This window comes from Salvelinus fontinalis, chromosome 16 (genome assembly GCF_029448725.1).
Source record: "Salvelinus fontinalis isolate EN_2023a chromosome 16, ASM2944872v1, whole genome shotgun sequence".
In the NCBI taxonomy this organism is placed as follows: Eukaryota; Metazoa; Chordata; class Actinopteri; order Salmoniformes; family Salmonidae; genus Salvelinus; species Salvelinus fontinalis.
In genome coordinates this window covers 31,171,141-31,196,976 of record NC_074680.1, presented here as the reverse complement: position 1 = coordinate 31,196,976, position 25,836 = coordinate 31,171,141, and the positions used below count along the sequence as shown (strand labels likewise).

The window sequence follows — 25,836 nt, the reverse complement described above, 5'->3', positions numbered from 1 at the left end:
ACCAAACTATCTGTGTAGTCCAGTGGTGGCTGCTGAGGGGAGGATGGCTCATAATAATGGCTGGAATGGAGTGAATGGAATGGTATCAAATGCATGGTTTTCTTTTCATTCCAGCCATTATCATGAGCTGTCCTCCCCACAGCAGCAGTTCACTGTCACATGGCCAGACAAGATGCATCTCCTTACTCATTTCAATCTACACATTTGATAGAAAGAAACACACATTTGACAAATCAAACCTTGTTCACTTTGTTTATACTTGGCCACCAATTTCATGCCAAGGAATCATGTTTGGCTTGTGTGTTTCTTTCTATCAAATGTGTTGATTGAAATGAGTAAGGAGATGCATCTTGTCTGGCCATGTGACAGTGAACTGCTGTGATCCAATGCCGGGCTGCAGTTGCATGTTAGGCTGGGAAGCCCCTCTCCGTGGAGGAAGTGCGCATCAAGATAAAGGTCACAAGGTCATGTACTATAGCATAGAACCACTGGTGTACCTTATACCGGAGTCACAATAGCACACTTAGTATTATTAACTGCTTTCTTTCAATTACTTTCGATTCAATTGATTTAGCTTGCCATGTTGCAGTGCTCCTTACAGTAAGAGATTACCGTGAAGATGGGACAAGTTCTGGGAGGCGGGAGAGTTGAGTGTGTGACCAGAAATCATAGGGCAAGAGTCCAATTACTCTTAAATTACTAACATCATTGACATTTATAGGGGGTGGTTTCATGATTGCCCTTGAAAACACTGCAGTTATTGTAATTACCTAAGTGGACAATGGTAAAGTTGAATCATCTCCTAAATTGGCTGAATTAAAATACCCTGAATGTGTTGCAAATTGTTGCCTCTGGGATCTGCCATACAGATTCCTGAACCCTGAGTGGCTCGAACCCAGAGGGGGTTTTCCCTGTCGTGTTGGGCCATGAAGGTGCTAGGACGATGGAGAGCGTTGAAGAGGGCATCACAAAATTCAAACCAGGTAGTCATACCATAGATGTAGAGGCGAAGCGAGAGATTTCACTCTCACCTAAATAAGCCCAATAAGTTTCTATGGGTTTATTTTGGATCTAAGCTTGTCGCCAGCCTTCCCGCCTTTGGGACGACGACTCCCATTGTTAGGGCGGAGATGTGAGCATCTCATCATTATATACAGATCTCTGATCATACTGAGTAAGTCAGAGAAAAACTTAACAGAAGAACATTGTTACCTCCTATTGCTCACGTTCCAAGAGCTTTCAATAATTTTATTTAAATATCTTGATATAATACATACAGGGCTTTCACAAGTTATTTATTGTGTGTGTTTTAGGGGATACTGTGATCCTCCTGTACCTCCCTGTGTGGAGAGTGCAAGTTCTGTAAAAATCACAAAACTAACCTGGTCAAAAGATCAGGTGAGTGTTCCGGGCACAGCCAACAAAATCAGAGACAACCTCTAGCCACTACATCTGGTTGTCACTAGTTGCCACAGCCACAAAGTCAAAACAGCTACATCATAATAATTAATGAAAACAAAGATGTGCTTTTGGTCTTAATTTAAGGTTAGGCATAAGGTTAGCAGTATGGTTGGGTTTCAAAACAGTTTTTAAGACGATAAATTGTAGAAATAGGCTGGGTTCATTCAGTCAATTCTCCCATCAGGGGATAAGTCTGGCCCACTTCATGGGCTGCAGCACTTTCTCTGAGTACATGGTGGTGGCAGACATCTCGCTGGCCAAGGTGGACGAGAAGGCAGGGCTGTGGGATTTCCACAGGCTACGGGGCAGCAATTAACATAGCTAAGGTCAGTCACTGGATTCCCTGATGGTAGTGTCTCTCCTTCAGGAAAAAAACATTTCTAAAAGTTTTGAAAACAGCATGCCATTTTGTAAAAGCAGAATATTTCCTGACAAACACAACTGATTCAACTGATTGTGTATAGCAGGACAAAACTTTCACCTAGTCTCTATTTGTGATTTCCATGCCCAACGATGTCATTACAGGTGAAGACGGGCTCGACCTGTGCAGTGTTCGGACTTGGCGCGTCGGGCCTGGCTGCCATCAAGGGATGCAAAGCAGCTGAGGCGACCAGGATCATTGGGATTGACCTCAACCCAGTTTAAGGTGGCCAAGAAGTTTGGATTATTCCTTCATATGTGTGTGCAACATAGGGATCATGGTGAGGAAGTGGATTCTACTTTTACAGACTACCCTTGAGTGTTTGGGGAATTAATGACCATTTTACTGACAATGTGTAGAAAGAGTGCACAGTGCTTTTCTCAATTTTATGATTTCTTTTAACAATGTCAACAAATGCTCAACTAAGCAGTGGTGTAAAGTAATTAAGTAAAAATACTTGAAAGTACTACTTCAGTAGTTTTTTTGGCAGTATCTGTACTTTACTACATTCCTAAAGAAAATTATATACTTTTTCCCATGACACCCAAAAGTACTCGTTACATTTTGAATGCTTAGCAGGACAGGGAAATGATCAAATTCACACACTTATCAAGAGAACATTCCTGGTCATCCCTACTGCCTCTGATCTGACAGATTCACTAAACACATGCTTCATTTGTAAATGATGTCAGTGTTGGAGCTTGCCCCTGGCTATCCATAAATTAAAATAAACTAGAAAATGATGACTGGTTTGCTTAATATAAGGAATTTTAAATTATTTATACTTTTACTTTAGATACTTAAGTATATTTCAAACCAAATACTTTTAGACTTGTACTCAAGTAGTATTTTACTGGGTGACTTTCACTTCAGTCATTTTCTATTAAGGTATCTTTACTTTTAAAAATTGGGTACTTTTTCCACCACTGCAGCTAAGTGTTGTAATCTCAATTGTAGCATATGTTATCTATGTTACACCTAATGGTCATAGTGGCACGATAGCAAGGTTACAGATGTGTAAGTGACTGTTCCAGAGTGCAGCCCTGAAGGCTTGTCAGCAGGCGGGCAAAAGATCTCCTCTCACCCATTCCAAGTGGTGACAGGATGAACTTGGGACAGGAACTGGGATGGTTCTAATGTGTTAGTGAGAGCCAAAAGCTCTGTGTAGTTGTCACCCCACATAATCCAACCAGTTGTCTATTGATTGAATTGAGGTCATGCTTTGCATTTGCTTTCCATAGAATATACAAGTGTGGAGGGTGTTCCTAACTGGTCAGTGAGTACATGAACAATAAGCTGAAGGTGGATGATTGTGACCCACACATCACCCTTCGAACGGCTCAGAAGGCTTCAGTTTAATGCATGCGGGGAAATTTTAAGGCATTGCACAAAAAACACAACAAAGCCTGCTTTCCATTTTGTGTTTACTAAATGTAAATATTTCTCATCGTTCCTCGGTCTTGCAGTATTTGTGTTGTCCTGAATTTTTAGATTAAGAGGCGGCTCTGAAAACCATAACATCACTCCTTATTTCTCCATTTCAATTGAATACATTAAATCAAAGGATTGTCTTACTGGTCAAATTAATTTGAACCTCATCGCCAGGATAATTGAGCATAGCATTGGGAGAAAGCATCTAGTGAATGAGTATCATGTCATTTGCAGTCAGATTCTCATAATGTGCACATCATAGGAAGTACAAAACAAGAAACACTTTACTTTGAGCTAATGCAAAACAATCAATACTTCAATGATTATGTTATTACTATTTTAATAATACAGTACTCTGAAAAAGGGTATTAATTCACAGGTCTGTAGTAAACCCATACTTCTGCTGCAATAGAGCCTTTGGCATTTATACAGTCCTCACCACACTCAAACACAAAAGCATATACGCACACACACAACTACAGAACAGCTGTTTATGACTCCCATCATAGAAGAAATAAAAAGCTGGCAGAGAAACTGGAAAGATTGGATTAAAATGGAGACTCAAGAGTGTTGCTCAACAGTATATCAAGGTAAATATTGATCGACTGGTTTGAGGAATAACAGACATGCTGCCTAGACATTATCTGGCATGGTTATTCTTAATTCATACAGATTAAGGCTCAACACGCTACACCAGGGCAATTCCAATCCAGGCCTTGGGGTCCACCGCACTGCAGACTTTCATCCCGATTCAAACCAGACTTGGGATGCCTGGCAAGGAGATTCTGGTCAATCAATGAACCTAAATCAACTAGTTCACTACAAGAGAGAAAAGAAAACTAGCAGTGCTGCAGACCTCAGGACCCAGGTTTGAATAGACCTGCACTACACACTTTAGCAGAACACTGAGCTCAACAGCTCCCCTCTCTGGCCACTCAATAGGACCCAGCTGCCTTGCTGTCATTTAGGCAACACAGTAAGGTGGCACATGTCTAGAGGTCAAGGAGTCAAACCGAAGCATGACCCTTTCCACACCTCTGCAGTCAAATACGTCAACAGAATCAAAGCTCACAATCAAGGTAAAAATTAAACCTTCTACTGCGCATAAATACACTTCTTTATTTTTACTTTTCATCTCCTGATGAGACATTTATTTTTTAAAACAGCACCGATAAAACAATCCACACAGTTGATATCAGATGTATTCAAGTACTTCCTGTAAATCTTGGAGAACACTAAATTCGTGGAACGGTGAGAGCCAGGCCGCAGCAGGGACAGCCTCCACGGGGGTGGGGGGGCAGGCGGGCGGCGTGCCTCAGGTTAGAGATGTGTATGTGTGATATGACATTGGGGGCCAAAGAGAGCTGCCCACGAGACAGTACGTTCGTTGCTGTATCCCCCCCCCATTTAGATTTGGTTGAGGAAGTGGGGACGTCCGTTGTCGTCCAGCCGGCGTGTCAGAATGTCACAGCCCGTCTCCGTCACAAGCAAGGTGTGCTCAAACTGGGCGGAACGCTTCCCATCCCGAGTCACAGCTGTCCAGCCATCAGGCCACGTCTCGTCCTGCCAACCACCTACACAGAACACACACAGTGTTAAGCACACAAGTACAGTATTAAAACACAGGTATACAATTACCAACCATTAAGCACACACAAACAAAATTACATCCCAAATCTGCTGTCATGTCTGAGGACCCTTACCTTCACAGATCATGGGCTCGATGGTGAATACATGGCCAGGCTTCATCACTCCGACCGCTTTGTTTTCTGCAAAGAAAGGAAACCCACCAATTTATACATCTTCCCCCAAAATCCTTTGAGGATTAACGTGTACGTGACCTATAAAATTTGAAGTAGGCTACTATGTTATCTGAGAAAAGGACGTCAATTACACAAGCGTATTGGTGGAAGGAGACTGAGGGGTACTCACTGGCATAGTGGGGTACGTTAGGAGCAGTGTGGAACAGTTTGTGGATGCCATGGCCACAGTAGCTCCGCACCACAGAGAAGCCGTTAGCCTGGGCATGTTTCTGGATGATATTACCAAGCTCCCTGTAGCGGATACCAGGCTTTACTAGAGAAGGAAGAGGGGGGGAAAAAAACATTGTGATAGTGACCTAATTGAGACTCGTTCCAGGAAACTAGGCATATGTCACGTGTCACTACTTCACAGGAGCGCCATTTGAATGCAAACTATTTATTTATCAAAATGCATTTTGTCAGAAATGTTTTCTGAAACATGTGAACTTTCATGTGCCTTAAAAACCAACTTGTATGCCATCTGTAAATACAAATAAAATTGTTAAATTACGAGCCTAGTTGGTTTAGCCATGGAAAAAAGCCACAACATTCCTGCTAGCCATGGTTGGCTGAGACAATGAGTGGGCTGAACATGCTTCTGTCTATAATATGACCTGGCCAGTATGTGTAGGTAATCCTTTCGAAACAGGGCTTTTGAAAGATATTAGGTAGAACTGCATAACTGTTGCTCCACACTTTCTGGAGGACTGAGTTTTGAAATCAGTGGAATTAGAGTATGATAGCTAAGGAAATTCTGGCGTTTTGATTGCAAATATGCAGACGGAGTCAAAAAGAGAACACACAGAAGGCTGTTGTATAAAAACACCTGTCTCCAGATTACATCTTCAAACTATGGGTAACCATGGCATCCGTGACAGAGGGAGAAGCATCCATGTATACACGTAAGAGAGTCTAGCTAGCTCCATTTTCAGATTTGACAAGTTTCTAATTTTGTCAGAAAGACATTTTCATGTCAAGTTAAAGTGTACTGTTAGCTAGTTAGCTAACGTTAGCTGGCTGGTTAGCTAGCTAACGTTACATGTATGATCTGTGTAGTAATATTATTTGTATCTCAGAGCCATTTGCATTGCTAGTTATAGCCTGATGTTAGCTAGCTAACATTGAACCTGGTTGGTTAGCTACCTGCAGAATCATGCAGGGTAGTAACGTTAGGAGTTGGGATTATGGTTCATTGTTTAGCTAGCTAGATGTCTAAACAAGACTCCACTATGCAAGAAACTATTTCAATAGAATGTTTGATGTCACTGTGACAACTGTCGATAGCGAGAGTAAATTTACCAGCTACGTCTATCTACTCCGATTTCTGAGCACTCTCCCGAGTGTGCCAGAGTGCAGAATAACTGACAAATTTACAAACGCTCAACACCCGTTGAATATGTTCGGTGTCAGTAAACTTTGGCAAAAAAAGTGTAACTAAATAGTTGCCAGCGTCACAGTTGCAGTCACCAACGCTCTGGATAACCAGCTCTGCTAGGGCGAGTAAAATGGTCAGAGTAAGCTGTTCTCTCATTTGTATCTGAAAGTAGCTAGCCACCGTTACCCAGTTAGCTTGGGTGCTTTTAGGTCAGAAAGCTCAGATCAACCCTACGTTTCATCCAGAGTGTCCAATGTGTGCTCTAAAAGCCCCGAGAGAGAAACGCTCTCAATTTACAAACGGTGAATCTGACAACACTGGGTTTCCGAACACCCAGAGCACACTCTGGCACTCCAGATTAAATTTACCAACACTCCCGTAGTTTCAGCCTTGAAATATTTAGTTGTTTAGTACATAGCCTCACATGTAAATCCTTAAAGCTTAAAAGGTTGTGAACGATTCTGAATGGCTGTCGACAAAGAAGAGCTCTCCAGTAGGTGTACCAAAACATTCAAGGACCATTTTCTCAAAAGTACAGTTACAAGTTTATCAACTTTAAAAAGTACAATTACTTTCCCATTCAATTACTTTTTACAATGACTTTCCCATTCATCAACTGCAGTGTATGACATAGCATTTTCTAAGTCTCTACTTTTACTCAATGTAAAAAAACACAACTTATAATTTTGCTACATAAGACCTATTCGAGCCAGTCAGCCACAATTGTTAAAAAAAAAATCTAGTTTATCTTGATCTGGCATCAGGTAAGAGATCCTACCTGAGTCGATGGCTTGCATAAGGCATTCGAAGGTGGTCTGGACAAGCTTTCTTGCCCCTGCATCTGCCTCTCCGACAAAGAAGGTCTCGTTGAGATCTCCGTGGAATCCATTGTGGTACACAGTAATATCCACTGCAAGGGGGGGGGGAGAGATGCTGAACATTAGCAGAAATATATACAGTGCCTATAATTAAATTAATTAATGCTTTATCTTGATTAAAAAAAAATTATATATAAAACCGCCTTTGGCCGACTACAGCTTTAGACTCTTTTCTGGTAAGTATTTAAAAGCTTTGCACACCTGGATTGTGCAATATTTTCCCATTATTCTTTACAAAATTCTTCAAGTTCTGTCAAGTTGGCTGCGGGATAACTGCTAAATGGTCATTTTCAAGTCTTGCCATAGATTTTCAAGCAAGTTTAAGTCAAAACTAACTAGGCTACTTGGAAACATACGGTCTCTTTGGTAAGCAACTCAGTTTATATTTGGCCTTCTGTTTTGGGTTACTATCCTGTTGAAAGTGAATTCCTCTCCCAGTGTCTGGTGTACTGCGCAGCAGAGCAAATGGCTCCGTTTCAAAATGTTAGTGATTCATTTAGTGATACCCGAGCCCTGCCCGTACCCTAGTTATTGATGAAAAACAGGCCCTATGTATAATCTTGGGTCGGGTTAGGAAGGACGACCATCTTTGTAGTGTCTGGGTCGTTTCATACAACATCCACAGATTAAGTGCTAACTTGACCATGCTTAAAGGGATATTCAGTGTCTGCTTTTTATGTTTTACCCACCTACCAATCTGTTTGATGTCATAAGGTGAATGCACCAATTTGTAAGTCGCTCTGGATAAGAGCGTCTGCTAAATGACTTAAATGTAATGTAATGTAAATGTATGAGGCACTGGAAAAGCTCCCTGGTTTTATAGATTAAATCTGTGCTGGAAAGTCAAAGCACGACTTAGGGACCTTACAGATGCTGTATAAATGGGGTACAGGGGAAGTCATAAAAAAAAAAAAAAAATCATGTTTACCCTTATTTCACACAGAGCGAGTCCAACTTGTTACTCCTCTAACGCCTCACAAACCCAGATCCGGGATTCCCCCCATCAAAAAAGCTGACTAGCATAGCCTAGCCTAAAGCCACAGGGATATCATATAATAAAATGTTCATGAAATCACAAGTCCAAGACACCAAATGAAAGATACACATCTTGTGAATCCAGCCATCATTTCTGATTTTTTAAATGTTTTACAGGGAAGACACAATATGTAAATCTATTAGCTAACCACGTTAGCAAAAGACAACTTTTTTTGTCCACCATTTTTTTCCTGCATAGGTAGCTATCACAATTTCGACCAAAAATATATAAATAGCCACTAACCAAGAAACAACCTCATCAGATGACAGTCTGATAACATATTTATTGTATAGCATATGTTTTGTTAGAAAAATGTGCATATTTCAGGTATAAATCAGAGTTTACCATTGCAGCCACCATTACAACTCTCACCAAAGCCACTAGAATAACTACAGAGACCATCGTGTATTAGCTAATTACTCATCATAAAACATTTCTTAAAAATACACAGCGTACAGCAGATGAAAGACACAGATCTTGTGAATCCAGACAATATTTCAGATTTTCTAAGTGTTTTACAGCGAAAACACAATATAGCGTTATATTAGCTTATCACAATAGCAAACATCACAACAGCATTGATTCAAGGCAAAAATAGCGATAACGTATAAACCACCAAAATATATACATTTTTTCACTAACCTTCTCAGAATTCTTCAGATGACAGTCCTATAACATCATATTACACAATGCATATAGAGTTTGTTCGAAAATGTGCAAATTTAGCGGCACAATTCGTGGTTATACAATGTGATTAGTGGCCAAAACTTCAAGCAATCTGTCCGGCGCCATCTTGGAGAGGCACCTATTCTAATCGAAAACTATTCATAAACTTGACTAAAAAAATACAGGTTGGACAGCAATTGAAAGACAAATTAGTTCTTAATGCAATCACTGGGTTACATTTTTAAAATTAACGTTACTTCAAGCATACAGCGTGCGCTAAAGCGAGACGCACCGAAATTCATGGCGGAATTATTATCTGACATTTGTCAACATAAATACGAATTAACAACATAAAGATTGCTTACTATTTGCCGAGCTTCCATCAGAATCTTGGGCAAGGTGTCCTTTCTCCAGAACAATCGTCATTTGGTTGAAAGATGTCCTCTTCTCATTGAGAAATAGCAGCTAACGATAGCCACCCACTGGAGAGGTGCCCAACTAGTGAAAGCGCGTCACAAAGAAATCCAGGAAAATCGCAATAAACTGATATAAACTGCTATAAGTCGGTTTAAATTAACTACCTTATGTCTTTAACACCTATAACGAATAAAAACATGACCGCAGATATAGAACTACTAAAACGAAAGTGTTTGCAGGACGCCATTGTGATGTCTTCTTGCGCCAGATGCCCAGTTGAAAAGAATGGTACTTCCGTTCCATGATCATTTATAGTGGCCCAGATTGCGCAATCCACTCCATTCAAATTCTCCCCGCTTACTGACATCTAGAGGAAGGCGTATGCAGTGCATGTAGCCCGATGGCTTACATGGGGACTTATAAACTGACCTGAGAACAGGGACCTCGATTTCTGAAATCTCACTCCCTGAAAGGAAATGTGCTGCAGAATGAGTTCTGTTTCACTCAGAGAAATAATTCAAACGGTTTTAGAAACTAGAGAGTGTTTTCTATCCAATAGTAATAATAATATGCATATTGTACGAGCAAGAATTGAGTACGAGGCAGTTTAATTTGGAAACGAATTTTTACAAAGTCGAAATGGCGCCCCCCTAGTGTCAAGAAGTTAACTTCTTGCTCGTTAGGGTTAATTTAGGGTTGCCATAACAAAGGGGGTGAATACTTTTACATTTGTTAGCATTCATATAATTAAATTTTCACCTTGACATGTGGATATTTGTGTAGACAAGAAGAAAAAAAATCCCAATTAAATCAAGTTCAGTCACACTTTGTAACAGAGGGATAAATACTTATAATATTCACAGTACATGATAGTGGGCACTATCATTCTCATGAGACCACTTGTCTTGTCAAACCATGCTGTAAGTCAGTTTTTTTGGCAGTGTCTCATGGGATCTTTCTCTTGAGAATAGTCCCGTTTTCAGACATATATAGGACACAGGCTACATTTTGGCTGAAGTCCTATAGACTCTTGCTGAATACTAATAAAACCATTTCTCTTGTCAAACCATGTCAGCAAGAGCTCTTTGGCAGTCTGTCTAACGGGAACTAGCCCGTTCTCTATGTGCATCTCAATAGTCTAAAGTCTCACTCACCTATTTAAACCCCATCATACTCAATGATCTGAAAACAAACATTAGGTGAAAGAATATGGAGGATGCCAACTGGGGATTTATATTTCACCTGTCCAGTTAATTCAAGCAAGTAACGGTGAAGGGACAGATGAGGAAGCCACTTTTTGCCCTTGGGAAACCTACCGTTGAGGATATCCCCATCCACAAGACGTCTCCTGTCTGGGATGCCGTGGCAGATGACCTCATTGACTGACGTGCAGCAGGACTTGGGAAAGTTGTAGTAGTTGAGAGGGGAGGGGTAACAGTTTCTGGCTGTGCAGGCCTGGAGGAAGGAAGTGCTTACACGTCAACGATCAAGACGAGGGAGAGAGGAGGAAAGAGTGAAAAAGGAAGAGAGCGACAGGAGAAAGTGAGTGGATGGGAAAGAGGGAAAAGGAGGCTAGTGTCTTTACCAGGTGCACAGTGTGATCAATCTCCTCTGTGGTCATGCCAGGTTTCACCATCAGGGCGGCGATGTCAAGGACCTCTCGGGCCAGCTACAAAAGACAGAAATAGACTTTGCATTTCAAAACCACTGTTTTTAAAACTGAGTAAGTTATTAACTGCAACAGCGAAAGCTTAAAAAACAATTGAATCATTTACCTTAGACACAACTCTCATGCCTTCGATGTCTTCGGCAGGAAGGATCTTGATCTGTGAAGTGCCCTTCAAAGACTGCTCCGACTCAGACATGCCTAAAAAAAAAAAAAGCGAAAAGAATAGGCATACTGGCCTCATTTTAACGTCACTATTCTATCCATACACCAACTCACCCTGATCAGCTTTCCATTAAACTGAGTCAAAGAATTTCACTCAGTCCAGTCTGACTTTCACTCAAAGCGGACTACCAGTCTACTGACACAACCACTTCATGCATTTGCTCAAAAAAGTAGTTATGCTACTGGAAAGAGCTTAAAAGGGATACTTTGGTATTTCGGAAACTGAGGCCCTTTGTCTACTTCCCCATAGTCCGATGAACTAGTGGATATCATTTTTATGTCTCGGTCTCCAGTATGAAGGAAGTTCAAGGTAGCTTGCTAACTAGCGTTAGCGCAACAACTAGAAGTCTATGGTATCTACTAGCATAGAATTACAACAACAAAAGGGCAGAATTGGGCTGCCTATGTAAAACGCAACTTTTGAAGCCCACATCCTCACAGAATAGATTCACTGCATTAGATTAAAGTAGACACCAAACGTCCTCACCTAACCTGGCTATATGAAAGAAAAATACACTATATCACAGCATGTCAAAAGGATGTAGTCCTAAACATGTCGACCAAGGGGCATGATAATATTGATCTGCAGACCTCCTGAAACCGCCTCAATTCTGCGGCACTCCAAATCAACCTCTGCCCCTTACACTAAACACCTGTAGAGCTGAAAGGATCCTTTTCCGGCCGGGTGGAATTCTCGAAATTGCTTACTCCTATGGAAATATTTCTGAGCTACATAATTCTATGGCATGGGGGCCTTTTTATTGACATAGGCATACAGTTATTCTGGTTGAGCCACATGGTTAGACTAATTTCACTGTAAAGGCCCATGTCATTCTTCTTGTACAGTTTTTATCTGTTTATCAGATCACAATACCAAACAATGTTTACATACAATGTATAGACCACAGCATTGACATGAGCGTCATAATCGGTGTAGGCAACATCACTGAAGCATGAGCCACAACCACATCAGTATGTTTATCATCCACTTAGCAGAGACAACATGATTACTGTACAAAACCCCCATCACTATAATAAAATACAAACCACAGCTCTAATGCAGCAGCAAAAGATGAATGAAAACAATGCCATGCAGAAACACAATATCTTTGACCATGCTTCCATTTCCTGCCTGTGTTCGCAGATGGAGACATGCAAAAGAAACAACAGGTATACAACAAGAGGAGCGACAGTGTGTGGTTATGTGCTGCACAGATGGGGGGGATAAGGGATTGTTGTGGGTGGGGTAGGACGTACCTGCCATAAGACCCACTTCTGCTGCTGAAGTGATGAGTAGAAAAGAGCTTCAGACACCAGCCTCTCCCACTCAAACATGCTAGCACACACACCCCCTCTTAAACTCACACAAACACTCAAAAGCACTTGCATACATAGCCAGACAAAAAAAGTGGGAATGACCATGGGATCGACCAAGACGAATACGCTTTTTTCAGAAGGTAGCAAATGTATAAAGGAATGCCATTGTTTAAGCTACAGTTTGTCTACAGACTAAGCAGAGGTAAAACGTTATTCTAGGGTAAGGTTTACTCGTTTAATGGATTTAGTAGGAGTCCATTTAATTTCTATTTAATCAATTAAGAACTGCATTTTTTAATTGGACAGAGTTCAAGTGCTATAGACCCAAAACCTTGCTAAGAAGCTATCAAAAAGACAAAAGGCACCTGCTACAACAGCCATCTACTGTAACATACAAAGGAATTCATCCCGTTTACTTGTTTGCAGAGATTAAATATTAATGTGTACAATACTGAGTTGCATTTCAACAATGGGTTGTTTGTACTCAACCAACAGAGAAGCCTAGGGGTAGATCAATTATGCTATTGAGCAGACGATCTCACTAGCCAGGGTCACACTGTGTAGACTAGACTCAGGACGACGGGAAGTGATTCGATGCCATTAACAATGAACAGCACTGTGGCAGACTAAAATCAAATGTTATTGCTCGCATACACATATTTAGCAGGTCTAGCTTAATGCTTCTGTTCCTAGCTCCAACAGACTGTCTTGCGATTAATTCTGGGCAAGGACAGCAAAGCAAATCGACAGTTGTGCTGCTTATGGTTATATTTAACCCAGCCAAGCTGTATGAGGTCTAGATTTTTTTACATTTCGACGTGCCCAGGAATCTAGGTTACATTCTAATTTTGAGAAGACTGCAATGCAGAGATCATCAGAACTGGGAAGTGACTGATGTGAAATGGGTTATGAGTAAAGTTATTAATTCACGAAAACACGCTTAGTGCTGGCTAACGGATTGGTCATATACAGTGGGGAGAACAAGTATTTGATACACTGCCGATTTTCCTACTTACAAAGCATGTAGAGGTCTGTAATTTTTATCATAGGTACACTTCAACTGTGAGAGACAGAATCTAAAACAAAAATCCAGAAAATCACATTGTATGATTTTATTGCATGACATAAGTATTTGATCACCTACCAACCAGTAAGAATTCCAGCTCTCACAGACCTGTTAGTTTTTCTTTAAGAAGCCCTCCTGTTCTCCACTCATTACCTGTATTAACTGCACCTGTTTGAACTCGTTACCTGTATAAAAGACACCTGTCCACACACTCAATCAAACAGACTCCAACCTCTCCACAATGGCCAAGACCAGAGACCTGTGTAAGGACATCAGGGATACAATTGTCGACCTGCACAAGGCTGGGATGGGCCACAGGACAATAGGAAAGCAGCTTGGTGAGAAGGCAACAACTGTTGGAGCAATCATTAGAAAATGAAAGAAGTTCAAGATGACGGTCAATCACCCTCGGTCTGGGGCTCCATGCAAGATCTCAACTCGTGGGGCATCAATGATCATGAGGAAGGTGAGGGATCAGCCCAGAACTACACGGCAGGACCTGGTCAATGACCTGAAGAGAGCTGGGACCACAGTCTCAAAGAAAACCATTAGTAACACACTACGCCGTCATGGATTATAATCCTGCAGCGCACGCAAGGTCCCCCCGCTCAAGCCAGCGCATGTCCAGGCCCGTCTGAAGTTTGCCAATGACCATCTGGATGATCCAGAGGAGGAATGGGAGAAGGGCATGTGGTCTGATGAGACAAAAATAGAGCTTTTTGGTCTAAACTCCACTCGCCGTGTTTGGAGGAAGAAGGATGAGTACAACCCCAAGAACACCATCCCAACCGTGAAGCATGGAGGTGGAAACATCATTCTTTGGGGATGCTTTTCTGCAAAGGGGACAGGACGACTGCACCGTATTGAGGGGAGGATGGATGGGGCCATGTATCGCGAGATCTTGGCCAACAACCTCCTTCCCTCAGTAAGAGCATTGAAGATGGGTCGTGGCTGGGTCTTCCAGCATGACAATGACCCGAAACACACAGCCAGGGCAACTAAGGAGTGGCTCCGTAAGAAGCATCTCAAGGTCCTGGAGTGGCCTAGCCAGTCTCCAGACCTGAACCCAATAGAACATCTTTGGAGGGAGCTGAAAGTCCGTATTGCCCAGCGACAGCCCCGAAACCTGAAGGATCTGGAGAAGGTCTGGAGGAGTGGGCCAAAATCCCTGCTGCAGTGTGTCCAAACCTGGTCAAGCACTACAGGAAACGTATGATCTCTGTAATTGCAAACAAAGGTTTCTGTATCAAATATTAAGTTCTGCTTTTCTGATGTATCAAATACTTATGTCATGCAATAAAATGCAAATTAATTACTTAAAAATCATACAATGTGATTTTCTGGATTTTTGTTTTAGATTCCGTCTCTCACAGTTGAAGTGTACCTATGATAAAAATTACAGACCTCTACATGCTTTGTAAGTAGGAAAACCTGCAAAATCGGCAGTGTATCCAATAGTTGTTCTCCCCACTGTATATGTTATGCAGTAGTTGGTCAGCGTCAACATTCCAATCAGATTCCATACATAGTCATTTCTATTTATACAAGTTTGCATGGTTGCCTAGCAACGTGAGGTTTTGCCAGGATCATTTTGCTATGGTGGAAAATGTTCAAGCCAATTGCCATCCAGAGAAACTAAACTGGAATTCACTGTGCGAGTGTTTACTAGCTACTACTTACTCTCAGACTTCGCCGTTCAAAAGTTTGGAGTCACTTAAAAATGTCCTTGTAAGAAAAGCTAATTGTGTCTCCATTAAAATAACATAAAATTGATCAGAAATACAGTTTAGACATTGTTAATGTTGTAATTGACTATTGTAGCAGAAACGGAATATCTACATAGGAGTACAGAGGCCCATTATCAGCAACCTTCACTCATGTGTTCCAATGGCATGTTGTTAGCTAATCCAAGTATCATTTTATTATTATTATTTTTTTATCTGTGTTTCCTGGCCCGTCTTTCTTCCATTTAAAGGGGTATCAACCAGATTCATTTTCCAATGGCTTCCTCAGGCTGTGACCAGGCTTTAGACATAGTTTCAGGCTTTTATTTTGAAAAATGGGCGAGATTTTTCAAAAGTAGTCAGGTGTTCTCTGAATAGTTCCAGCGCGCGAGTGGGGTAGCTCTCCATTTTACTTTCCTCTCTTATTGAATAGGTTACGGTCAAAATATTATTGATTATGTTTGTTAAAAACAACCTGAGGATTGATTATAAAAAACATTTGGCATGTTTCTACAACCATTACGGATACTTTTTGGAATTCTCGAACGGAACGAGGCTTTGGTTTTCTGAACATAACGCGCAACCCAAATGACGTTTTTTTTGCTATAAAAGTAATATTTATCGAACAAAAAGAACATTTGTTGTGTAACTGGGAGTCTCGTGAGTGCAAACATCCGAAGATTATCAAAGGTAAACGATTAATTTTATTGCTTTTCTGACCATACTAATTTGGGGCTAACTGTTCTAGCATTGATTGATACACTCACAAAAGCTTGGATTTCTTTCTCTGTAAAGCATATTTTCAAAATCTGACACGATAGGTGGATTAACAACAAGCTAAGCTGTGTTTTGGTATATTTCACTTGTGATTGCATGATTTTAAATATTTGTAGTAATATTTTGCGCCCTGCAATTCAGCGGTTGTTTAGGAAAATGATCCCGTAAAAGGGATCTGTAGCGCAGAGAATTTAAATGGCTAATTGATCATTATAAAACCCTTTTGCAATTATGTTAGCACAGCTGAAAACTGTTGTTCTGACTAAAGAAGCAATAAAAATTGGCCTTCTTTAGACTAGTTTCAAGCTACAAAAGTAATTTACAACATTAACAATGTCTACACTGTATATCTGATCAATTATGTTATTTTAATGGACAACATTTTCTGCTATTCTTTAAAAAAAAACAAGGCCATTTCTAAGTGATGTCAAACTTTTGAACGGTAGTGTAGGTATTGTAACATCAGTCGAAATTAGAGTACTTGTTGCATCTTTAGAAAGGTTGTGGGATCATAGCCAAATTAATGCATGGAGTTCATCATATCACGTTCCAACATTGAAATCGCCAGCAAAATGGAGCTCTTTTGGCTGGCCTTACACAAGACGTACAAAAGGTCAGAAACTTTCTGGTCAATTTCAGGAATTTTGAGTACATTTTCCATGAGAAGTTAAACCTGGGAATGTTGCTTAACCCTGTTGAGGCTGGGGGCGCTGTTGTCACTATTTATGGTAATCTTGTAATTTTTGAAACGGCTTCCTACAAAACTCTTGATCGTACAATATGCATATTATTATTATTATTGGATAGAAAACAGTCTATAGTTTCTATAGGAGTTGAAATTTTGTCTCTAAGTGGAACAGAACCCATTCTACAGCAATTTCCCTGACATGGAGTCAGATTTCAGAAATTTTGGCCCCTGATCTGGGGTCAGTTAAAAGGCCACTGTTATTGCTATGAGTATACGGACACTGCTTACGTCTTCCCCTGGATGCCTTTACGTGATGACGATTTGAATGGGGTCGATTGCGCGTTCACAGGCACTATAAATTAAAAAACCCTGTAGCTAGTAAGTCTTTTGGAGCTGCGTTATGCGCGTGGAGGACACCGACCCGCACCTGTTCCAAGCATTAGTGTTGGGAGTAATCTTTCTCCGGTCATGTTAAGACTCGTTATAGGAGTTAAAAACATCATAAGGTAGTTAATTTAAAGCGTTTTATAGCAATTTATATCCGTTTAGTGCGATTTTGGGACATTTATTTCTGAAACGCTGTGAATTGCCGGGCACGCTTCCAGTTCATGCTGAACGCAGTTGGCATTTCCACATGGCAAGAGGACAGCTTTCCACCAAAAGACGATTAGACCCAAGAAAGGATCCTTTGCCCAAGATACAGATGGAAGAACAGCTCAAAGTAGGACATTTTTATTATGATAAATCGTGTTTGTCGAAAAATGTTAGTGGCTTAGGACACCATGTTTTTTGACGTAGCTTCGCTTGGCGCAAACTGTATTGAAAAGTAAGGATAATTTAAAAAATGTAATTCCGCGATTGTATTAAGAATTAAATTGTCTATCAATCGATGTCCACCCTATATTTTTTAGTCACGTTTATGAGTATTTATGTATAAGAGTAGATCACTGTCTAATATGGCGCACGGACATTTTCTCACCAGCTGGGCTACTTTCCCCATTGTCTAACCATGATTTTGGTGGCTAAATATGCACATTTTCGAACAAACTGTATATGCATGTTGTAATGTGATGTTACAGGGGTGTCATCTGAAGAATTCTGAGAAGGTTAGTGAAAAAAATAATATATTTTGGCGATGTTGACGTTATCGCTCACTTTGGCTAGAATTAATGCTGGGGTAATGTTTGCACCTGTGCTATGCTAATATAACGATTTATTGTGTTTTCGCTGTAAGACACTTAGAAAATCTGAAATATTGTCTGTATTCACAGGATCTGTGTCTTTCGATTAGTGTATGCTGTGTATTTTTACGAAATGTTTGATGATTAGTAAGTAGGTAAACACGTTGCTCTATGTAGTTATTCTAGTCCATTTGTGACGGTGGGTGCAATTGTAACCTATGCCATCTACCTGAAATATGCACATTTTTCTAACAAAACCTATCCCATACCATAAATATGTTATCAGACTGTCATCTGATGAGTTTTTTTCTTGGTTAGGGGCTATAAATATCTTAGTTTAGCCGAATTGGTGATAGCTACTGGTGTTGGTGGACAAATAAAAGATGGTGGATTATGCTAATGTGTTTTTAGGTAATAGATGTACATCTTTACATATTGTGTCTTCCCTGTAAAACATTTTAAAAATCGGACATGTTGGCTGGATTCACAAGATCTGTGTCTTTCATTAGCTGTATTGGACTTTAATGTGTGAAAGTTAAATATTTAAAAAAAATAAAAATAAAATAATTTCGCGGCTCTGCCTTTTCAGTGGGGGTGGGGGGGTAGTGCCGCTAGCGGCACCCTCAGCCTAGACAGGTTAAATTCATCAAAAACATCAGCTTAACAGTGAACCTTTATTGTTGGATACACAAGGCAATTCTAGGTCTTGTGACATTTTGTTTAAACTATCCCCAATTCAATGGAATTGCAACCCTCTGTATGCACAGTGCATTCTTCCATCACAGCTGATTCTCAAGATCTCGCACACCAATGAGATGCTATTAAGCCCACACTACTACACTGTCTGAGGCAAGGACTACATGCGTTCTGGTAAGTTTTGATTACAATACTGGGTGGGGTGAATATATTTTATGACATACACGATTATTTATTTTATTTTTTATATATATATTTTTTTACCCCTTTTTCTCCCCAATTTTGTGGTATCCAATTGTTAGTAATTACTATCTTGTCTCATCGCTACAACTCCCGTACGGGCTCGGGAGAGACGAAGGTCGAAAGCCATGCGTCTTCCGAAACAACACCCAACCAAGCCGCACTGCTTCTTAACACAGCGCGCCTCCAAACTGGAAGCCAGCCGCACCAATGCGTCAGAGGAAACACCGTGCACCTGGCTCCCTTGATTAGCGCGCACTGCGCCCGGCCCACCACAGGAGTCGCTGGTGCACGATGAGACAAGGATATCCCTACCAGCCAAACCCTCCCTAACCCGGATGACGCTAGGCCAATTCTGCGTCGCCCCACGGAACTCCCAGTCGCGGCCGGCTGCGACAGAGCCTGGGCGCGAACCCATAGTCTCTGGTGGCGCAGCTAGCGCTGCGATGCAGTGTCCTAGACCACTGTGCCACCCGGGAGGCCCGACATACACAATTTTTGGTTAACTTCTTGTGGCTGCAGGGGCAGTATTGAGTAGCTTGGATGAAAGGTGCACATAGGTGCCCAGAGTAAACAGCCTGCTCCTCAGTCATAGTTGCTAATATATGCATATTATTATTAGTATTGGATAGAAAACACTCTGAAGTTTCTAAAACTGTTTGAATTATGTCTGTGAGTATAACAGAACTCATATGACAGGCAAAAACCAGAGAAAAAATCCAAACAGGAAGTGGAAATTCTGAGGCTGGCAGATTTTCAACCAAGATCCCATTGAAATCACAGCGCGATATGAATGAGTTTGCACTTCCTACGGCTTCCACTAGATGTCAACAGTCTGTAGAACTTTGTCTGATGACTCTACTGTGAAGGGGGGCCGAATGTGGGAATTTGTCAGGTCTGCCATGACCTGACCATTCTTTGACCATGCGCGTTCACATGAGGGAGCTCTGTTCCATCGCTCATCTGAAGTCAATGTAATTCTCCGGTTGGAAATGTATTCAAGATTTGTTAACATTCTAAAGATTGATTCAATACATCGTTTGACATGTTTCTACTGACTGTTACTGAACTTTTGGACATTTCGTCAGCTTTTAGGGAACGCGCTTCGTGACTTTGGAATTGTTTACCAAACACGCTAATCAAAGTAGCTAATTGGACATAAATAACGGACATTATCGAACAAATCAAGCATTTATTGTGGACCTGGGATTCCTGGGAGTGCATTCTGATAAAGATCAAAGGTAAGGAGGAATATTTATCATGTAATTTCTGGTTTCTGTTGACTCCAACATGGCGGCTAATTTGACTATTGTTCTGAGCGCAGTCTCAGATTATTGCATGGTTCATTTTTCCGTAAAGTTTTTTTTTATTTTTTTTTTTAAATCTGACACAGCGGTTGCATTAAGGAGATCTATATCTATAATTCCATGTGTATAACTTGTATTATCATCTACATTTATGATGAGTATTTCTGTTGAATCGATGTGGCTATGCAAAATCACTGGATGTTTTTGGAACTAGAGAACGTAACACGCCAATGTAAACTCTGATTTTTTAATATAAATATGAACTTTATCAAACAAAACATACATGTATTGTGTAACATGAAGTCCTATGAGTGTCATCTGATGAAGATAATCAAAGGCTAGTGATTAATTTTATCTCTATTTGTGCTTTTTGTGACTCCTATCTTTGGCTGGAAAAATGACTGTGTTTGTCTGTGATTTGGCGGTGACCTAACATAATCGTTTGTGGTGCTTTCGCTGAAAATCCTTGTTGAAATAGGACACTTTGGTGGGATTAACAACAAGAATACCTTAAAAATGGTATAAGACGCATGTATGTTTGAGGAATTTTAATTATGAGATTTCTGTTGTTTGAATTTGGCGCCCTGCACTTTCTCTGGCTGCTGTCATATCGATCCCGTTACCGGGATTGCAGCCATAAGAAGTTTTAACTAGTAAATAGTAGCCTACAGCAAAGTGTGTTTAAATCATTTCTAACAATTCCTGCTAGTTAGTTTTTGCTACCATGTGAATTTTAGCTTGCTTGAGCCTGCTACCTGTTTCCATACATGTTCAATTTTAAAACATGTATCTTACAAAGGAGTTGTTTAATCTAACTGCTTAACTATTTACCTGTACATGGAATTTAATTTTTAATTTTACATTTTTTTTTCAAATCTTTACAGGAAAATGCAGTCACTATCTGATGTGTGGAGACATTTCACTGTAGCTAATGTATTAGGAAAAGCTGTGTACCTTTGCAAATACTGTGCCAAATCATATGTGAAGAATGCAACAAAGATGCAGAATCATCTGGTCAAGTGCATAAAGTTCGCTCAGCGCTCACAAAAAGCAACCTCTGACAAAAATCCCTCAATTTCTATTCGAGGTGAAAATGATGAATCAGACACCGTATCGATAGCAACAGCTCATGTTCCTCATGGAATCAGAAGTTGTTTTGACTCAATGGAGGAACGTAGTCAAAGAAATGCTGATGAATGTCTTGCTCGAGCTGTATATGCAACTGGTTCACCTCTGATGCTCACAGGCAATGTGCACTGGAAGAGATTTATGAATGTTCTTCAAGCAGCATACACCGCTCCAACCAGACATGCTTTATCTACTCATTTGCTGGATGCAGAATTCAACAGAGTTCAAGTGAAGGTCAAGCAAATCATAGAGAAAACAGACTGTATTGCAATCTTCTCTGATGGGTGGTCGAATGTTTGTGGGCAAGGAATAATTAACTACATCATCTCCACCCCTCAACCAGTATTCTACAAGAGCACATACACAAGGGACAACAGACACACCGGTCTTTACATTGCAGATGAGCTGAAGGCAGTCATCAATGACCTTGGACCACAGAAGGTATTTACACTGGTGACAGACAATGCTGCGAACATGAAGGCTGCTTGGTCTAAAGTGGAGGAGTCCTACCCTCACATCACACCCATTGGCTGTGCTGCTCATGCATTGAATCTGCTCTCCAAGGACATCATGGCACTGAAAACAATGGATACACTCTAGAAGAGAGACAAGGAAATGGTTAGGTATTTGAAGGGTCATCAAGTTATAGCAGCAATCTACCTCACCAAGCAAAGTGAGAAGAATAAGAGCACCACATTGAAGCTGCCCAGCAACACCCGTTGGGGTGTCGGAGTCATGTTTGACAGTCTCCTGGAGGGGAAAGAGTCTCTCCAAGAAATGGCCAGATCACAGTCTGTCAATATGGACAGCCCCATCAAGAGGATCCTCCTGGATGATGCATTTTGAGAGAGTGGTAAGCAGCCTGAAAGTCCTGAAACCGGTAGCAGTAGCCACTGCACGGATTGAGGAAGACAATGCCATCCTGTCTGATGTTCAGACTCTGCTTGCAGATGTAAGAAGATATCCGTACTGCCCTGCCCACTTCACTGTTGCTCCAAGCAGAGGAAACTGCAGTTCTGAAATGCATCAAAAGGCGTGAAGATGTCTGCCTGAAGCCCATGTTGGACCCCAAGCATGCTGGCAAGAGCATCCTGTCTTGGTACAGAGATCAACAAGGCCTATGGTGTCATCACTACTGTGTTTCGCCCCCTTGGCCTGGATGAGAACAAGGTTCTTGGCAGTCTGGTGAAGTACAGTTCCAAGCAAGGGCTTTGGGATGGAGATGCAATATGGCAGTCGTGCCAACATATCTCATCAGTCACATGGTGGAAGAGACTTTGTGGATCTGAGGCTCTTTCCCGTTGCCTTCATCCTCCAAATCCCACCAACATCAGCCGCCTCAGAGCGCAACTGGTCCTTCTTTGGGAACACACACACACACACCAAAGCACGCAACAGGCTGACCAATACAAGGGTTGAAAAATTTGCCACCCGGGCAAATTTGAGGCTTTCTGAGCCTGACAACGAGCCATCCTCAACAAGGTTGGAAAGTGACAGTGAAGATGAGGCCTCGGAGTCTGATGTCCAAGAGGTGGACATTGAGGAGGTCCAGGGAGAAGACATGGATGCCTGAGAAGAAGACAACCAAAGCTTTAGTTTCTCGTCTATCATTTTACAGATGTTGAAAACGTTTTTGGGACATGCGATGGATCATTCAATATTTCCTTTTGTTGTTCAGGGAAATCATCCCATGTGAAGAGCCAACTCATTTAATTAAAGTTCAATTCGTAACTAAATTGCTTTTTTTATTTCTATTGTAAGGATTTAATCATTTGCAATTATGTCTACTTATGATAAGGTAAAAGGTTTATGTTTTTGTCTTCATATGATAAATATATCTAATGCAAAAAACATCTACATTTAAATGGTATTAATATTAATTGCTATATACGCCTGTTAATTTCCATGGAAAGTTTCTACCTCTGAATAAAATGTGCAACCCTAGATGTGGCTGCAACTAAAATGGCAGACTGATCTGACGAAGGCCTAATTAAACTGATGTTCAACTTCAATTCACTGGCTCTATGAAGAATAGTGGAGCCATTAATCATTGATAGCCTAATATATACACCTTTGGTGAATTTACGAGGCAGATACAGATTACCAAGAGATAGTCAGAACCGTTCGCGTAGGCTGTTTCCCTGCCCCTCCCCTCTTTTTTGCTCCTCTTTCTCTTCGCTATGAAAAAACGTTAGTGTGTGTTCGGGCTTCGGTCTGTTGCGTGTAGAATAGCTCAGCCTACTCATTGATAGCCCCTACTTTAGTAAACTTTCGCGAGGCATTGCAAGCCAAGAAATTGTGAACTAAAGCATTGTGAGACTACATATTCTGATTACCAATGCACAGTTCTGACTGCCTAGTTGCCGACATGCCTACCTATGCATGGCTGTGCCCCCCAATCACTCTCCCTCTGTAGCCCACTCTTTGCTGTGAAAGATGTGAGAATGTGTTTTTGAAGTAGACTATGGAAAACTTTTTCCACCGTCGCAAAAATACGGAATCTTATGAGTTGATTCCCTATGGAATCGAAGTTTGACACCCAGGCTGCGGTCCAAACACTTAAGACACACCCTATACCATCAAATTAAGTGGACACTTGATGACGTATCATGACGTCTGACGAGTACACACTTGCAGGGCAAGGGAGGAAGGATTTTATTTTAAATAGACCACCCTTGGCCGGAAAATCGTCACTCGTTCATCCCGATGATTGTGTTTTCAGCCACCGGAAGCTTGTGGGTGCTTTATATCCGCTACAGTCAATTATGAGTGCATGTCTACTTACATTAAATATATAATTATTAATATACGCCTACTGTATGATAGCCAGCAAATTAATTAGCTAACTAACGTTAGCCTGCCTAGCTGGAACTTCTGAAGGAGGAAGTTGTTTTACTTCTACAATTTCCAAAAGATAACCAAACAAAAACATATTTACGAGATGTGTTTGTGCCGTCATGTGCATTAGTAGCACAATTTCAAATTTATTTGCATTGGTTTTAACTTACACTTGTATGTTGACTTATCCATTGATGTTGTTTTTAAGTTTCAGCAGACTTTTCTTAGCGGGTGTACAATCGTTGCAAATTGAATTATGGGGAGTTTCAGGTCCCGGGGGTGAACATAATTATACACTCGCAAAGCCGACTAAAAACGAGGACTGAGGGGCTTACGTTGCATACTTCCCTTGCTTGGCTAATCATTTGGATCATCATCCAAGATGGCGACGGGGATTCCCCTAAGGGCATAATGTGAGGGTGTGTCGTAAGTATTTGGACCGCAGCCCCAGAAATGGAAGTCAAGGAATCTATTATTTTGGAGTCGACTCCACACCACTAATCAGCAGTCAGATGATAGGGTGCGTTCGTAAAACTCACTCTGATTTCAGAGCACTCTTGTTTGAGTGTGCCAGAGTGCAGAACAGTTTATGAATTTACGAACGCACAACGCCCATTGTTGACTGGTGTCAGTAAATGTCCGCAAAAAAACATTGTTTCCAGCAGCACAGTTAGTCGCCAACACTCTAGATAACATTAAAACAGCCTAATCAGCTCTGCTAGAGAGAGTAAAATTGTCAAAGTGATGTGTTCTCTCATTTATGTCTGGAAGTAGCTAGTAAGCTACCTAATGTTAGCTTGGGTGCTTGACCGCCGTTGTGATGCCAGAACGCTCAGATCAACCCTACTCCTCAGCCAGAGCATCCAGTGTGCACTCTAAACGCTCCGAGAATGAAACACTCGGAATGTATGGACAGAATGGATGCTCAGCTTAGAGGTTCCCATGGTTACAACATGAATAACCCGCTTTAGTGGAATCTAGGGCTGGGGCAGACACCCATTTTCTATGACTGATACTGTATGTCAGGTGAGATGTTAAACATAAAAACATCAATACTTTTCTGGGAAGCGTTGTTCCGGTCTTTTTTGATACTAGATCATGAAAAACGGTTCGGCACAGATTTGTCTTTAATTTGGGCACTTCTGTCAAATGTGTCTCACGGATCAAGTCTGTTTATCAGCGCAGCCGACCTCTTATTATAGTGCGCACTGTGCCTTCTCCAATGACTCATTGCTAGCCTGCACTGGGAGTCTCAGCTGCATCATGTTAGCTCCCCACTCATGCTGCACTGAAGTTAACACACTTGAATAATGCAACACTGCATGTAGAAATGTTGAAACTTAATTACTGTTCGCAAAACAATGTTCATACAAGCTTGAACACTTTACAACGCAAGAAGATATCAGTAGCTTCCAGCTTTATAAGCTAACTTTCCTTGCTAGATGACAACTAAAGCTAACAAATTCCCTATCCTAGTACTTTGTGATAATGCGCAA

At 41.1% G+C, this 25,836-nt stretch overlaps 1 protein-coding gene across 3 annotated transcripts in view; it reads right to left on the bottom strand.

Annotated features, from left to right (window-relative positions):
- Positions 1–3,289: 3,289 nt before the first annotated feature.
- Positions 3,290–25,836, bottom strand: part of LOC129813009 (methionine aminopeptidase 1-like) — a 28,581-nt gene continuing 6,034 nt past the window's right edge. Inside the window, exons 5-12 of one of the 3 annotated variants that reach the window (XM_055865118.1) lie at positions 12,636–12,659; positions 11,263–11,354; positions 11,073–11,156; positions 10,804–10,942; positions 7,269–7,400; positions 5,246–5,389; positions 5,017–5,082; positions 3,290–4,887 (exon numbers count right to left, since the gene is read on the bottom strand). In XM_055865118.1, coding sequence (XP_055721093.1) covers positions 4,721–4,887; positions 5,017–5,082; positions 5,246–5,389; positions 7,269–7,400; positions 10,804–10,942; positions 11,073–11,156; positions 11,263–11,354; positions 12,636–12,659 — 848 coding nt within the window. In that variant the 3' untranslated portion in view covers positions 3,290–4,720. The remainder of the gene's footprint in view (positions 4,888–5,016; positions 5,083–5,245; positions 5,390–7,268; positions 7,401–10,803; positions 10,943–11,072; positions 11,157–11,262; positions 11,355–12,635; positions 12,660–25,836) is intronic. The other 2 variants (XM_055865119.1, XM_055865120.1) reach the window with 2 other exon arrangements.